General features: G+C 34.8%; 1 protein-coding gene across 3 annotated transcripts in view; it reads left to right on the plus strand.

The window, feature by feature from the left end:
• The window catches only part of pip (heparan sulfate 2-O-sulfotransferase pipe), a 74,191-nt gene that overhangs the window by 24,230 nt on the left and 32,818 nt on the right, over nt 1-17,143 (plus strand). For 2 of the 3 annotated variants that reach the window (XM_076122672.1, XM_076122671.1), the window contains exon 3: nt 8,267-8,406. In XM_076122672.1, coding sequence (XP_075978787.1) covers nt 8,267-8,406 — 140 coding nt within the window. The remainder of the gene's footprint in view (nt 1-8,266; nt 8,407-17,143) is intronic. The other variant, XM_076122673.1, reaches the window with a different exon arrangement.

Below are 17,143 nucleotides of genomic sequence, written 5' to 3' on the forward strand. Positions count from 1 at the left end.
GGCTCTAACCTTATGATCTGATTTTACCATTTATGGTTATGAAAAATGTAAGAGAAATTCTCTTTTAAGTGTGCCTTTGTTACAATGTCTACGTTTGCGATGTTAGATGTCTTTGGAATATCTAAATTGTGCATTTAGAAACTGGAATATAGGTTTAAACATCGCATTGCTGTATGTGCAACTTAAATACAGTCAAGGAAAAATATGTATCAACAAATAGGAAAACTAAGTCAAACCGCACTCGCTCTAGTTCTAGGCTGCAATTGTCTACTTTCTAAGAGGTGAACCATCTCATATTCCGTATAATCTATAAACATCGATATAATGTCGCGAAAGTTTACAGTAACTCATAATTTTGTCCCAGCTATATTTCCTTTCATAATACGTATTTTAACTGCCGTTCGATAGTAATATACAGTTGACTTCAGTAACAACTTGACTGGAAAGGCCGCTACGGGAATATTCGACCCACATTCGTTATTTACGATCATTGAAGTTCATCAAAGCTATTGAACGGAGCAATCAGTTACAATGGTGCATTTACGAGTATAATGGTATTTGATATCAGAAAGCGCATCTTGGCATGGAAAGCTGCAACCCGTTAGTGTACCGGCTGCACCCAGCTTTCCAATCGCGCCTCCAGCTCGCCACAGTTTAGGCCTGCCTCGTATTTATCAGAGCTTTCTACATCCACGCCTACTTTATGCGCCCTAATCTCGTCACATTGATTTCACCATTTATGGATCAGGAACAGATTTGTCGGAGATCAATCTTCTTTGTTTTATTTTCTCCTACTTGTCTTACAATAAGTGATTCAATAAAACTTGTTACATCACAGGACTATCGTAACACAGATCACTTTCAGCTCCCGTCTCATTAACAAGATAATAACAGTAAGAAAACTAAGTCGGACGGAAATATAAGCGATGTTTATTCCGAAAACAACAATTTTCAAGTAATTATCTTTTACTGTGTAAAACTGCGAACAAACTGTAACACGTACTAGATTCTTTAAAACTATATTTGTAGGAGACCTACTTACACGGTAGTGGAAACCAAATACAAAGCGACTTTGAAATGTTCCAACTCGTAAATCAGAATCGCTTCATAGACTTTATACTACTTTATAGCTAAATGAATTTATTTTTATTGCAATAGTCGTTCGCATTTCCACTTGTATTGCTAACTAGTCTAACTACGCTTGTGATTAATATGTCAAACATTTTTATCCATAAAAGAAGGATACAGATCTTAGATGGGAATAACGATCGTGCCAAAATTTACTACTAAGTCGTTGAATGTAATATAAATAGGTATCGGAACTTAAGTATTTCTAGGTAAGTAATGGTATTCGATTATGATTAAAACCGCTTAGATTATTATATCTTTTTAAGAAACCACCTGTTGAATTATTGCCGTCATTATAGAAATTCAATATTTAAATAGTGTCAACGATAATGGAATAAAACAAAGTCGGTAGTAAAGATAAGCTAAAACTTAAGATAAAATATGTATTCTTATTGATTAATAAAGAAGCTGCAATTATAATATTAATCTAGCAATTGACTAATGTCATAATTAATTTATTAACTACACGCATTTTTCTATTCCCTGTACTAATTTCTTTTCTACGACTATATCACGGGAATGATTTACGGCCATGACGTAATACGCCGACGGCCATACTTAATTAGTACACATACTTAATATATGATGTAATAAATAAGAAGATTCATAATCATAAGTATAAATAAACCGAATATGATTTATATGTTTAGTGAATGGGTGCATCGAGTTGATGTAGTGCATGCGGCGAGATCGATGCGCCCGCGCACCACCCAACTGTGAAAGTTATTTATAGGTTAATATAACAGCGCACCGCATTGTAGCACACGTCAGCCTTACTTTATTGATCATTTATTTATTTTATTAACGTAGATTATACTATAACAATAATTAACTTATAACATACTTTACATTGTCTCAAAGATTGTGAGAAAAGTGTCTAATGTTTTTAATGTGGCCAACATTATGTGGGTTTATTGTTTTTAATATTAATTTCTCGCGATGACCGAGTAACCGGATTCCGAAGCTGCAATCTGTACGCCGAGATTAATTCCAAATGCGATTTTATGGAAATAATGGAAACCTAAAAAAGTACTGATAACCGTGTCATGGAAAAAATGTTACGGATAAAAGCGTGAAAAAATTTGCTTCTTGAGTACTTTCTAATATTGAAATTGCGGTACTGTATTTTACTCGTTCCATGAACAATTACTACTAGTAATCTACTTGTATTGAGGCCCACTACAAGCTTCGTTACGAAGTTTACAACACCTGCGGCTATATAGTTTATAACAACTGTTATATTCATAGACAACTCTAATTGAAATTATTCATAAAAGCCCAACGAAATTGCGGATGTGTAAGAAACTATGAATTTTATTTTCATTTTTCTTTCATTTAAACGGTGCGGAAATGAATCGCGCCGTTGAGAGGTAAAAAATGGATATGTTATTAATATGAGTTAAGAAAATATATAGAATATTTATGCAGTACATTAATACGGGTAAATTGCACATATATATTTTTGTTCAGATGGTTGGTCATTTATTCTTCTTATTCTGCTCCCGTGCACGCTGCACTGGGCACGTGTTTCAGTGCTATGTTTAGCTCGCACGCGATCACACATCGCTGTTATTAGGGGTTATATACCATTAATAATTGTATACTTACATATATATTTATATTTTATATGGTTTTACTTGAATAGTCCGTACTTTAGAAAATTATTGACTTTAGTAATTGTCTGTTCATTTCCCAAGGCGAGGTCCTTATTCTCTTAGTTTTTTGTACAAGTTTGATTTGTGAGTTATTCAACTTTTGCCAAATTGTTCTTGGTATCATAGCTGTTATTTATTTCTCAGTTACATATAAGTAAAATACAATTCGGTAGTTTCATTATTATCGTATTTGAAGACAAAAATTTGGCTTACGGACAGCTTAATCAGATAGCTTGTAAATAATTTAAAAATAATTATATTTACAATTTTATTAACAAAATCACTTACTTAATTACACACTTACTTTATAAAAATAGAAAAATAATATTAACTTATAGCATGACATGTCATTTTATGGCACACACGCACGCGAAAGTCAATAAAATAATAAAAAACAATAGTTTTTTTTAAATTCGGAGGCACAGGAAGCACGCTATATTCAGCCATTTACTTGTACTATCACGTGTACGAAGGCTGCATACACGACACGGCAACCACTTTCTATTTTATTTGCTCTCGTCTATCCACTACAACATTTTATACATACCTATTACCGTATACTTAATCGTCTCTAAGAATTATGTTATCCTTATCCGACCAACCATTACTAAGTGAAAGGTTATGTAATTAAATTTTGAAACTGGTTAGATTAATAATAGCCGGATAGACATGAATAATTAAGTAATAACTTAGATCCTCTTCCTTTCTTTATTGTCAATGCAATTTGGCCATAGCAGCAGACTCTACCTACTTAGATCTTCAGTCTGACAACTTTATTAATAGAGAGTCTTTTCATGCATGATTTACCTTGATTGTAATTAATAAGACTGTGAAGTTTTAAAACAAATTAGCTGTAACAGATTAGATAGTCACTGATGTTCAAAATTCTTATTTGCAAAATTTTGGGATCGATAGCTCAACAAGCCGCGAGCCTTGCATAAAAGGCTCTCAACAAAGTTGTCATACTATAGTGTATAAGTTCGTAGGGTACGTTTTTTGAAGCCTATGGCTTAATATTCTACACGTAATTTAAAGAGTGATCTGAGTTGAGACCTACCAATTTCCCGTTCATTTCCTTTTCAAGCAATAAAGTTCACAAATCATATAGCACTACTTGGCATACTATAACGGGGATACAACTATACAGTTGTGAATGATAAGAGGATATACCATCACTCATATGATTATGAAATATTATAAACATAAAAAATAGGCTCACGAATCGTGTAATAAGCTTTGAGATATGGCAGTCGTTTTCACATAATGTCTGCTATTAGCGCCAATTGTAAAACAACAATAGCTCGTATTATATTTCTATTTACTTTTGAACTTTGTATTAGACCGTTAAATCTATACTAATATTATAAAGCTGAAGAGTTTCTTTTTTTGTTTGTTTGAACGCGCAAATCTCAGGAACTACTGGTCTGATTTGAAAAATTCTTTCAGTATTAGGTAGCCCATTTATTGAGGAAGGCTATAAGATATATATCATCACGCTACAACCAATAGGAGCAAAGAACTAGTAAAAAATGTTACAAAAACGGGGAATAAACAATATCGAAAATGAGAGGAGGAGTTCTGTAACTTTGATCATGTCTTAGAAGGCTTTTACTAATAACCATTATAGTCTAACCTGGTTAGGGATGGGTAGCATTAATTAAATAATCTATTATAGTATCTCGCAACTGGTCCTTGTAACTTGTAACCTGTAGAGTTACAATGTAGATTTACAATTATAGGTTTTATATGAGGGGGGACTAACCTTACGAGTAAGTGTAAGTAGAAATGGGCTGAATAGATAGATTGCAGGTTTAATTAAATCCATTAATCAATTCCCCATAAGAGGAAAAGAAAGATTTTTTGCATTTCATTGACATGTTATATTTTTTAAATCGCATCGAGCTCTTGGCTACTGCCCGTAATTTTTTACGAAAAAATATTTTAAATAGCGAAAATATCCGTATATTCATACACACCCAAATAATATAATTCCAAGTCTGTAGTCCCACAATATTTTAAGCCTAGTTACTAGCCTAGGTACTTTTAATAGGTTTTATTAAAATTAAATAGAAAAATTATCATAAGCAAAGGTTTGTAGACTTAGTAGAGCCTCGATACAGTGACAAGTCTATTAATTCAATCTTTATAACGAGATGGTTGTGCTTGTCAATACATTCTCTTCATTAACACTTACATTACTATGTGGTGATAAACGACATTGTAAGTGTCTTGTTAAGACGTTCATTCATTGAAGGTTCACAAATCGTTATGTCCGTTAACTTCAGTGCTACTCTGGCCGCCTAACGATTTAGTGATAATTTTACACTTGTGCCATATACTATGTCCATATAAGGAGAAGACAGTGCGGACTTGACACCAATTTGCAGATAAATGTCTGATTGACAACGTATGTTTTGACTACACTTAGAACCTTTTTTTTTTCATTTCGACGAGATGATTATTTGGATGCGTGAGTGAGTACTACCGAAATGCAAAAAACAAAAGTAGTGAAACATTTTTTTCCGCGATCATGTTCATCGACGGTATTGCCTCCAAAAATATCACTAGCTATTGAGAGAAGACCCTATAGTTATATTATGTTGCTAAACTGAACTAATAAACGAATGGAGTCTAAGGCATAGGATAGTCACTTTACAAAAAATAATACCTATTTACCATTCCTAAATGAGTTCTGCATTGTACACAACATGTTGGAAGACTTAGTTCACATCTATTAATAGACACTTCACGAACTCGAGTCTAAGGATATCTTCGCACGCCTCACTAAATAAGAGGTATGAGGTTGCAAAAAATAAGACATGGTCATCGTTGGTCGTGCGCCCTCGTAGTTTTATTACAATTCTCTCCCGCCTTTACGTAGATTGAAACATGATGAGCTTTTAAACAGCACTTTCTTAGGATATTTACTTTTCATGTTAATAGAATTCCCTTGTAATATAATGGATAACGTAGCTACATTATAAAACAGCAGGGCAAAAGAAAATTAAAATGAGCTCACTTTAATAAAGGTATGATGATTAATTCTACGTAAAAGTCCAGTTAACGTTCCCGTCGCCATTAAAAATGAATGCTTTCATTTTTCACAACGACTTTTTTCATTATAATCACTCAATTAGTTAAGCAAACTGCCCTGACTTTTACAATGTTTTCTCATTCCAGAGAGAACTTTTCGTTTAGCGAGATTTTTTTACAAAATGAAAAAGAATAAGAGTACTTCAAACGTTACTGAAAGTGATCAGACAATGTTTCTACTAAAATAGATAAACGTGTTGACGTAATTTATGCAAATTTATCCAGAGCAATAAATCTCCGGTTTTATTTTTACATAGTTAAGGAACAAGTAACATTTACTGCTGCATTTATTACGAACTTCTGAAGAAGCTGGTACGATTTAATTTACATAATCACTGGTGTCCGGTAGCGTGTCTTAATTTCCTTTCATTAGATGTTCGGAACGTTCTTTTTAATTGTGGGAGAGAAACGAAAGTATCAAAGGTGAAAGGATAATGTGTTGCGGCTTTTACCTTTGTAGGAACTACCGTTCTCAGGGAAAGGCAAAGAAAATTAGCACTGTGTCAAGTGTGTATAGAGAAAATTGCTACTAACGTGATGATGTAACCAGTTGACAGTAAAAGGTATAAACGTCTTTAAATAGCGAACTTAGCTACTCATAATTACTTTGAAATGCTCATTAGCACGTGTGAAACCTGGCATATTACGCGACGTATCTTCCGTATAAACGAGTGTTAAAATGTCTAAGCTTTCCATCAAAGATAATGTTCTTGCAAAGTACCGACAGTCACTAGCATAAAGTCTATATCTTAAAGATTTTTGACCTTTACAAAAACAGTAGAGGCAAATTAATTACGGTATGTTTACATCGAGTTAATATAATGGACTATTTATAATCATAACAAGTACCGGGTAATTTAACAGCAGTTCATTAAGTTTAATATGTGCAATTTTATTAACAAAAGTTTTGTTTTTATCAGGAAAACTATAAACTACCTAGGTGCTGTAATTTAGATCTCTTGAGTTCTAAGAGTTCTTCTTCTGTTCTTGTTCTTGAGTTTCCATGAACCTTGTATTATCAACGAACAACAACGTATTTATTTTATCCTAGAATGAAGATTCATGTTTTCGGTGGTTCATTATTGTGGCGCTTCATTTTAAATCAAGATAATATTTTGCTGAATAAACAGCTATTAAAAAAATTGGCTTTGTCACATAAGAGCGAATACGGGGTATACTTTCAAACTACTTTTCCAACCCTTTTGATCTAAAGGCGTGATCCCAAAGCAAAAAGCGTAAGTAATAACACAAACGTGTGGCTACATGAAATCTTTTGAAAATGATGTCGTGAAAAAAGGCAATGAATCAGAATTGTTTGACTATACACATTTTTTGTACTGATTGAGTGATTGATCGGCTCCTAACAAGAATATAAATCACACCTTGTGTGTACGTACAGTTTCTCATTATGGTTGTCAAAGTCTTGTTTTTCGTGTTTCGAGAGCTGATATAAAGAGTAGTTTTGCTTTCTTTGTGACGATGCCTTTTATTGATGCGGGAAACAAAACGTATATACTTTTGCTGAGATCTTTGTAGAGTGAAATTAAGTATAGTCGCCCTGCCTACGTTATCTTAAATGTATAGTTCTTTTATTTTTATATATATTCTCTACCGCTATTGACTACCGTCAACCGACTAGCTTTGTATGGCAGTTGGTTCAACGCTTCTAGCGGGTGTCGTAGAAACCATTTTTGCAGTACATTTTTAATGTCAAACTTAAACTCTCGATACTTGAAAGTACTGTACAGAATCGTGCTACTTATTGCCATTTTCTATGTTCCATAGACAACTATGCTCTAAAATAGTTTTGTAAGAAATTACTTGCTTTTGGTCCAACTAGGAGAGCGCGCACGATTCCCGATCATAATGATAGAAAAACCGTTGCTGTAATATTTTCGTATCTTACGTAACGGGCTTACGAACATAAGCAACTGTAAACACAAAATTAGAAGTCTAATAGATCTCTAGAATCTAAATTCAGATACAGTATCTAAAATAACTAGTGTGACTAGGAGAGACTAAGGCGGTGCTTTTTATACCAAAAAATATAAATGAAAATAAATTGTCTGTCTCTGTGGCGCGGTCAGCAGTGTATCCGACTGCTCAGCATTAGGTCTCACGTTCCATCACGGGTCGAGCATACTACTCTTTCTAATTTCTATTAGAATATTTCTCATCAGTAGCCGCGAGTTTGGTAACGTGCTTAGTAAACGGCAAAAGGCTCGTCCCCTATTATATGGGCCTAACATTGTTAACGGCGAAACACGGATGTAGGTATTTCATTCACCTGCCTAAACTTTCAGGTATAACCGGTGTGACATTATGTATATTATATGATAATAAATTGATAAATGTTCAGCCGGTAATAAGCGTATTTTTCTTTGTTCCAGGACGAGTGAGCTGGTAGCTCTCGTAGCGGTGTCATGCACTTTGTTCCTGTTCCTCCACACGCGGGACCTCAGCACCAAGCTGCGGCGCATGGAGGGTAGGCTCAACGATGACGTCACCGCCTTCAACCACCTCACCGACAGTCAGTATTCACTACACATTACATTACTCTCAATTGTGTACATAATACATACAGCCTATCTATTTAGAGTTCTTTAACGCGGCGCGATGTCTAAATTGCTTGCTCTACCTATAGCGATATCTTTAGATATGGTCGGCGTTAATTTAATACTTAAAAACTAAAATGACCAAATTTTAAAGCGTTACATGGTTTATTGATACTTGAACCGTAAAATTTAAAATTTGGGCGATACGAAAGTCGTTTCCGTAGGCCGCAAGAAACTTACTGAGTACAAAAAAGTATTTTCTGTTATTGTATTTTGCAGTTTAATAAAATCGGCGCGGTGATGTGTATCGTTCTCTTTATATTTAAGATCTCATAAACGTTGCGTAGCTCTATAGCTACAAATTGCATTTACAAATAAAAGTCGTGTTTAACGAATCGACTTAAGCATACTGGATAAAGAAATAGCAATTACATCTTCAATGTTTTTATGATTTATGTTGAGGATTTTCTTGTACACAGATTACTGTCACTGCACTCTATTCATCTTTACAGCAACAGATAATATCTGCTCGTCATAACTCATACTTTAAGCCTATAATCCGCGCTACGTTTGCGCGCCTACATTAACTTATCTTTCTTATTCTATTTATAATCTCGCTTCATATATTAAACTGCCTTTTAATTGAACTTTTAACGCTTAATCTAGGGAATGTCAACGTCATATTTATGACTTAAGAATTCAAACTATAAAGTCAACACATTAATTGACTGTCAATTATCGATTTATAAGTTCACTTATTATAATTTAAAGATTTACGAACGCGGAATACATATTTCATCTTTATGTAATATAATAAGTTTAGAAACTATTGCTATAATTGAACTTTAGAAAGTAGTTTTGCATAAATTAGTATAGAAATAGGGTCTTCGGATTGTGTTCTGTAATTCATAGCTGTCGAACGTTAAGGACGTTGGATAGCTACCTATTACCTTCAAGATTGACAGTTGTAGGGCTAGTACAGACCCGTAGCTCGATTCTCTACTACTATCGACTACCGACAACCAGCTTGTCATCGAGAAATTTTGTATGAACCTGTATCTCGATTCTCTATCACTATCGACTACCGACAACCGGCTAGCTATCGAAATTTTGACATTTAGCATGTACTGTCAAAAAAGTTTCTGCTCCGCCCGTCAGAGGGGCTGATCAGATTTTCATACAAAATTTCTCGATGACAGGTCAGTTGTCGGTAGTCGATAGTAATAGAAAATTGAGCTACTGTACCTCGATTCTGTACATTCGATACTAACGTCACGCTATCGAATACCATACATTGCTATCGAGCAACTCGTTAGGAAACCGGCAGCAATCCGGCAGAGAATCGCGACCTATCGAGTATCGAAAACTTGACATTTAAAGTGAGAAAAAGATTCGTTCTGAAAATTTGTTCTTTAAATAAAATTTTATTGGAAATAATTGTGTATAAACTAATTTTAAATATAATATTATATAGTGGATAAAAAATAATCATGAAAGGTATTATATCTCATAAATAATAATTATAGTCTACTTTAAATGGTATTAGTAAAAATAAATCAATAATATAAAAAAATCATAATTAATGTTGTTCAACGAAACATTATCAACACAAAAAAGAATCAGCGTCTTTTTTTTTCTACGTTGAAGTTGGCAAAGGAGACAATACCTTTTCAGCCTCGTTGGCCTCGTCTTCCTAAAATTATCTTATAAAGAATATTTAAATAATTTATTAAAATTGAAAATGGAAAGAATATTTTATTTCGAAATTCGAATTGCCCCTAAGTGCGCTCCAGCAAAAAAATAATTTATTTAATTTTATTTTATTTTAATGTTTGGTGGAAAATGGCGCCATTGAAAAACAAAGTTGTTGCAAAAATCCGCTAGGGGCGCTGATCAATTTTTCATACAAAATTTTTCGATAGCGAGTCGATAGTCGATACTCGATAGCTGTACAGAATCGCGGTACTGATCAGCGCCTCGTCGTAGAAACTTTAACTTTGAATGTAGATTAAAAGTACATTCTAAATATCAAAATTTCGATAGCTAGCCGGTTGTCGGTAGTCGATAGTGGTATAGAATCGAGGTACCGAGCACTTGTTATGTGGATAGTAAACGAGTCACTGTCTCTATGCTGTCAAGATTATGAGCTAATTGTACCGGGAAAAGGTAGCGGATACTCTGAGTGCAGGATGTATTGAACCCTAATGTTTTATTGGTTAACTGTGCTTGTTCTTCAATTATCGTAAATATTATTGTCTTTGTTAATTAATGGGTAATATTGAGATGCTTATGGCTTTATCTGATATAATTATATTTCCTTAATTCCAGTGGAAAACGGGAACAATGGGAAGAAATCAATATTTTAAAGTTTTCACAAAAGATATATAAATATAATTTATGTAGGTAATCATCACGCAATATTTTATAAAAATTACCATTAGGGCATTATTATTATTTGATTATTATACATTTAAGTAAAACTAAAACCCACTTGTCATGAACAATAATGAACAGTTCAATAACTCCCGTCAAATCAAATCCTACACAATATCATAATTAATTCTTATAAGTACGTTCTAGTTTGTACTCAATTAGATACAAAAAATGTTATAATAAGCTATGAATTATAATAACTCATTGCGGCAGCTCAGTCGAGTTCACAGTCGAGATACGATGTAAGATAGTGATACATGAAATTCAATTTATTCCAGTTAACTCGTGGACTTGCTGACAGCCCGTGAAATTGTGAACAACGCCTCAAAAGACAATATAATATTACAAAGTTAGAGTTCGTTTGTTTGTATGAACGCGCTATTCTCAATAACTACTGGTCCGATTTGAAATTATTTCAGTGTTAGAGAGCCCATTTATCGAGAAAGGCTATATATAGACTTTATGTCATCACGCTACGACCAATAGGAGCAGGGTACCAGTAAAAATTGTTACAAAAACGGGGAAAATTTTGACCCATCCTCTCATACGTGACGCAAGCGAAGTTGCGCGGGTCAGCTAGTAAGACAATATAAATGTATTCATTAAATACCCACCAGCCATTCGGAATTCGTTTGAAACTTTGACGTAATTGAATTAGACAATTTCAACTATTCAAATTGAATTTGGTTCTGTTTGATGTTTGTTACTCAGCGATGATGTGACGGCTCGAAGTTAGGTGGATGTTCATTTTAATACGTCAAAAGTCTCACACATTAGTTAACTTAATAATTATTGTGACTTTGACGTACGCACAGTATAAAAATAAAATCGATAAATGGAAAATAACAGCTATCGTGGAATTAAAGTTTATTCCATTAGTAAATTGTATCAAAACAGCGTAAGAAGTACTTGTTTTGGGTTATATTCTTTAGCCTGCTTAAGTAATTTCCCTTAACATTAAAAGTATGTTCGCGTCGTAAAAAATAGAACAACAGTTACGCGTTTTAGAATACAATTATTTAAATTCAACGTTTTGACTAGATACAATCACAGCTATTAGTTATTGTTTAAATCTTTGTGTTTTAGTGCACGGTTGGCTGCGCTGGGAACAAGCTTTGATGTGTCATCCAATTATTCTTAGTTATCGCGGATTTCAGTGATAATGCGTTCTTTATTGCGAAAGCACTAGGTATAAAAAGTACCAAGAACATAATGTTTCCATTGTTACTTCAAACGTAGCGTGCTTGATGTTGCAATAGGCGATTGAAGGAACAAAGAAAATTAGGGCAAATTCGAAAATTGTAGTCATCCTCGAAATTGCGTGATGTTATTTCATTATGCATAATGCTATTGTCTGTCGCGTGCGCACCTGTCGGACCTATCACGGGAACTCGTCCGCACTTTCACTACCACAGAAAAAAAACTATTTGATGGCGTCTCCGTTCATGATTCGTACCGATACCGTTCACTGCTTACTTCTTTCACCGAGCCCTGAGTAGGCTGAGTAGATGCGGTTTATAAGTAATTCGCTTACCATTTCATGCCCGTTCCGTGCCAATGAGTTATTCGATCACTTGCACAATTAAGTAAATTGCATTTATTTGCATCTCGTTTCGCGGTAGCGCTTTTTAAAACCTGCCGCTGCTATAAATTCCTTTTCTGATTTCTTTTTTTAAGTGGTGTGCTAAAAGAGGGTTAAAGTGTCCGTTATAGCCGCAGGTGGGTGTTAGTCGTGTTCTCACATGGAGAGTGCGACCACAGAATGCTATAAGATGGTATGAGATGCACATACTGTCAGGTGTGCAGTAGCCACGTACAGACGTCGCGCCACTTCCTCATTGACTGCTCTCGATTGCGTCGATCAAATTATGGCCAGTGTGTAGTGTTAGCCACATAAGTGGCTAGTTCGCAAGAGTTGCATAACGTTACATGCATTTATTTGTATATTGGACCGATGCTGATAACATCTTATGCCCAAGTATCATAAAATTAGCAATTTATTGGAGAAAGATGTAGGGTTTCTAAGAAAGCCCGTTTACAACGCAAATATAAATAGAATTGTCGGGCGCATACATCTTTCAACAAAGGTACTTATTAACGGCCAGTTTCTTCATACATATCTAAAGTAACCGCTTAAGCCGTTGGCTTTTACTTGACATTTGTGTAGTAAAGGCAAATCTTTTCCTTTGTAAAACTCTGAGTCAACTCTTGAAGAAATAAATTTTACTGTCATTTTTACTTTTCCCCAATTTTTTTTGTTACTTTTGATGAAGAACCTGGTCGTAAATGCATATTATTAGCTCAAGAATTAGGTGTGTAGATAATATGAAAATTATGAAGATGGAAGTATGTATATAACGGGGGATCTTAGCATGCCCACCGCCATGGGAAGAGGGCGTGATTCTATGTAGATATGAATAACAATTAGTAGATTTTCACATTATGCATACGTAAATGCAATTACTCTAATACAAAATCTACATAATTACAGTAAATTAAATGTTAACAGAACGCCTAATAGTTATTAAATTATTGTGTACACGTTAGTTAGTGGTGGTGAGCAGTAATTATTTGATGATTGGCGGGCAGAGCCGGGCGCTGTTTGTATCGTTCGGTGTTAAATTGCCCCTTTTCGGATTTACCCTGTGATTCTGTTGTATAACACGGGTCATTATGATAATGAATGTGGTTATGCCTAGCTACAGTCACTACGGTGAGCTACAGTGTACCGTGAAAGGTTCGTGGTGGGTTTTGTGAACCTGTAAACACTAAACACAGTTCAAGCTTGAACGAATAAGGAACGGACTTATGCGGTCAGTTGCTTTAGAATCTGTTTATGTGGAATGCAACTGTAGCTTTTATTACTTACAATGAAAGCAGTACGGTAGATGGTTGTAAGGTAGTCAATACTGTCAATGTTCTAAGTCAAAACATTTTCTATGGAGGTACTTTCTAAACGTATTTATGAATTCTCGTGAACCAGCCTCGAAGTCCACAGCCTATTCAGCTTCATCTTTGAATACCAAAAATAACTAATCTCAAGTCATTTTAAACACAAAAGTTGAAATATAAATATAAAAAAATTGTAATCGTGATAGTGAAATCAAATTACGTTTTTCGGACTTTCGAAGCCTACAAAAAAAAGCAAAGAGAATTTTCTAACAAATTTGTAAAAGCGAAACCTATTCGATTGATTCCAAGTTCAATCATCAAGTCTTATTAAATTTAGTTGCGAGTTATATTTCGCGTGTACAGCGGAGTATTGTTCAGTTCACATAGTAGGTAGTTATAGTTACATGACTGTAAGCGTGCCTTGTTAATATTGTTAGGAGAAAGGACGGAAACGCACACATCATCCATTTGTAACGGATCATAATCACTGATCTACTGCAAGCAGTTGGATGTTCAATTCAGATTATTACCGACGCACAATTGTACTAACATTTCTATAGCACAAACTGCGTATTCATTAATCTTAAGTGATTTAAAATATTTTACTAACCCCCGGTTTCTGAGGTACATTTAGCGGTAGTTTATTTATTCAATAATGTCAAGACTCATACAAAAAAAAAGGCTATTGAATAGATAAACTACCGTTAAATTTACTCAGAAACCGGGGGTGAGTACCTATCACCAGAGGACACGCGCGGCTTTTCTCGCATACGTATTTTGAACCCTTCCTCAGTTGGTTTGCTTTTTTAAAGTATGCAGTAGCCTATGTTTCTGGGTCTTGAATAATCTTGATACTGAATTTCGTCAAAATCGGTTCAGCGGTTCAGTCGTGAAAGCGTAAAAGACTGACTTTCGCATTTATACATACCTATCTCGTACGGATTACAGTTAAACTTTGTCTACTGAGTATAAAAGTAGAATACATCTGCATCTTACAAAATGTTATATTCCATGGCAAATATGATTTGTGGTGCTTGCATAGAAACAGTCTTTGTCGTTGGTACCAATGTAATCGGATTACTCATTTTGGTATTGCCTTATATTGTGAATAACAGCTCCGATTTTCCGCTAACCTAAGATCACAGCTTAATCGGAATATTGGTATCAATTTCTAATACAATAGCCTGTCAGATTTGTCTCAATAAATGTACGAATCCACAAGAACCGAAAGTTTCTCATCAAAGATTAATTTACTATTTGTTTACAAAGATTAATAGTTAACAAACTAAATAAATTGTAAAGGAAACATACATTCAGGAAATAAAACCACATTAGTAAAAGCCAGACGATGTCATTTCCACCTGTGCCACTAAAAATGCCCTCTTTTGTGAATACGCGGTACAAATGAAGTAGACTGTCCGTCGGCCGACCTGTCCGTTCTCCATTGACAGGGCGAGCGGTTAAATTTTATGATAACGCGCGTGCGTGAACATTGCCGGTCCCGTTACACGTTGCGCTCTACATTACGATTTATAACCTTCTATGCATCACAATGCGTAGTTGCCCTTACGGTCTCAGGAAGCGTATCTGTAGTGAATGTAAGCACGTAGCAGACCGCCTCGGGTAGTACCTATGGGCTGTACGACATGTAGGTATGAGTTGTAGATCATGCATTTTCATTTACAGGTTATTATAGTAGTAGATAATATGAAATATTAATAACTGTCTAAGCGGTAAAGCTGACGTCTCGGGTTCGATTCCCGGGTAGGTAATTGAAGCCCGTAGTTTTGTATGTGAATGTGGCAATAGGCTCCTAACATAGCATTGGTAACTACAAAGTTTATGTCTGTTTCATACACTTCTATCTACATCTTCTGATATAGGTATATGCCAATTTTTGATACCTTGAAAAAATCTAAATAATTTTAGCATTTCTGATTCCGATCCCTCTAATGATTGTGTTCATGTCTATAGAACGGTTTCTGGTGAATGCAGAACCTCCTTTATTGAAGTCGGTTAAAAAAAGGCTACCGAGAATCTTAATAAAGCCTCAGATTGCCTGAGAACTAACCAAGCTATGGCTACTATGTCTTAATAGACCGGCTGTGAATCGATTCCTGCGATATTAACAAGGATTCCCGACGTAGCCGGCCTATTGTCTGCTCTCTAATGGAATGTCTTGTTAGTACCAGCTTCACTTCCGACTGTTCACTAGCCGTATTGAAGGAGATAGGTCATTTTGAATGCCAATTAGTATTTCTTATGGTACGTCACTTTATCTGCTACGCGTCCGTAGCGAACTAAATCAATATGGATTTATTATTTAAACTGTACCCTGGTAGAGGATATAACCTGGTGAAGGCATTTTTTTTACAAAATGTTCATGTACCACATCATAGTATAAAGTAAAGCGTCTGTGCCTAAGTCTGTATGTATGCTAGATATTGAAAACTAACATCGGATATTGAGGCGGTTTTTTAATAGATATGGTGATTCAAGAGAAAGGTTTATGTGTAAAAGTTGTAAAAGGTTTTTTCGTAAAGTAACTGTTTAAATTTATTTCGTTTACAAATAAAAAGTTATGATAACAAACATTCACGTTTAAACGTCTGTGCTTTATGTCTTTTTAACGAGAGGTCAGAAGTGCATTTGTTTATACGCGAAACCTTCGCAATTTACTCAGTCTAACATACAGTGGCCGAGTATCAGATAATATTCAAGATTTATTGAATAGTTTCAAGTTTAATGACTTTGTTCACATTGTTTCCAACTCTATTGTTGTTTCAAGGAGGCTGGCATCGAGAATAATTTAATTTTCCTTCGTACCGTAGTATTATAATCCCTATTATACACGTAATATGAAGATTACAGACAAGATTGTTGGCGAGAAACAAACAAAGGACTTGATCATTATAAAAAACGTGTGGTTGTCGTACGAAGGTAGCCTCATACTGACATTGGAAATACGTAATTATCTATAACTAACATTAAATAACTCTACACCTGGGTTTTCCTGAAGCCTGCTTGTATTTCTCAGCTCATTTTATAGGTCGTAACTGTTTCGACTGTCCATCCATGGTGAACCTACCCTAAAAATCGTTCGAGTTCGTTGGGTTAAAGGTTATTAGATTTGTGTTAAAATGATGAGATGAGAAGAAGAGAACGTTATAGAGAGATAGGAAGTTCTCAGGGATATCAAAGTTGGGCTCTATAATGTCTAGAATCCCTTGCAAGCCATTTACGTAAAACAAACAATAATTGTGCGCACTTTACTCAGCAACGATTGCTGATCACGAGATCAAATTATTACAGGATGTAAACAGCGTTATCTAATTGTTATTAAAGTCGAGAATGTTACGTAATAGTACATCTTTGAAGATATTATAC

This window comes from Anticarsia gemmatalis, chromosome 14, assembly GCF_050436995.1.
Source record: "Anticarsia gemmatalis isolate Benzon Research Colony breed Stoneville strain chromosome 14, ilAntGemm2 primary, whole genome shotgun sequence".
NCBI classification, from domain to species: Eukaryota; Metazoa; Arthropoda; class Insecta; order Lepidoptera; family Erebidae; genus Anticarsia; species Anticarsia gemmatalis.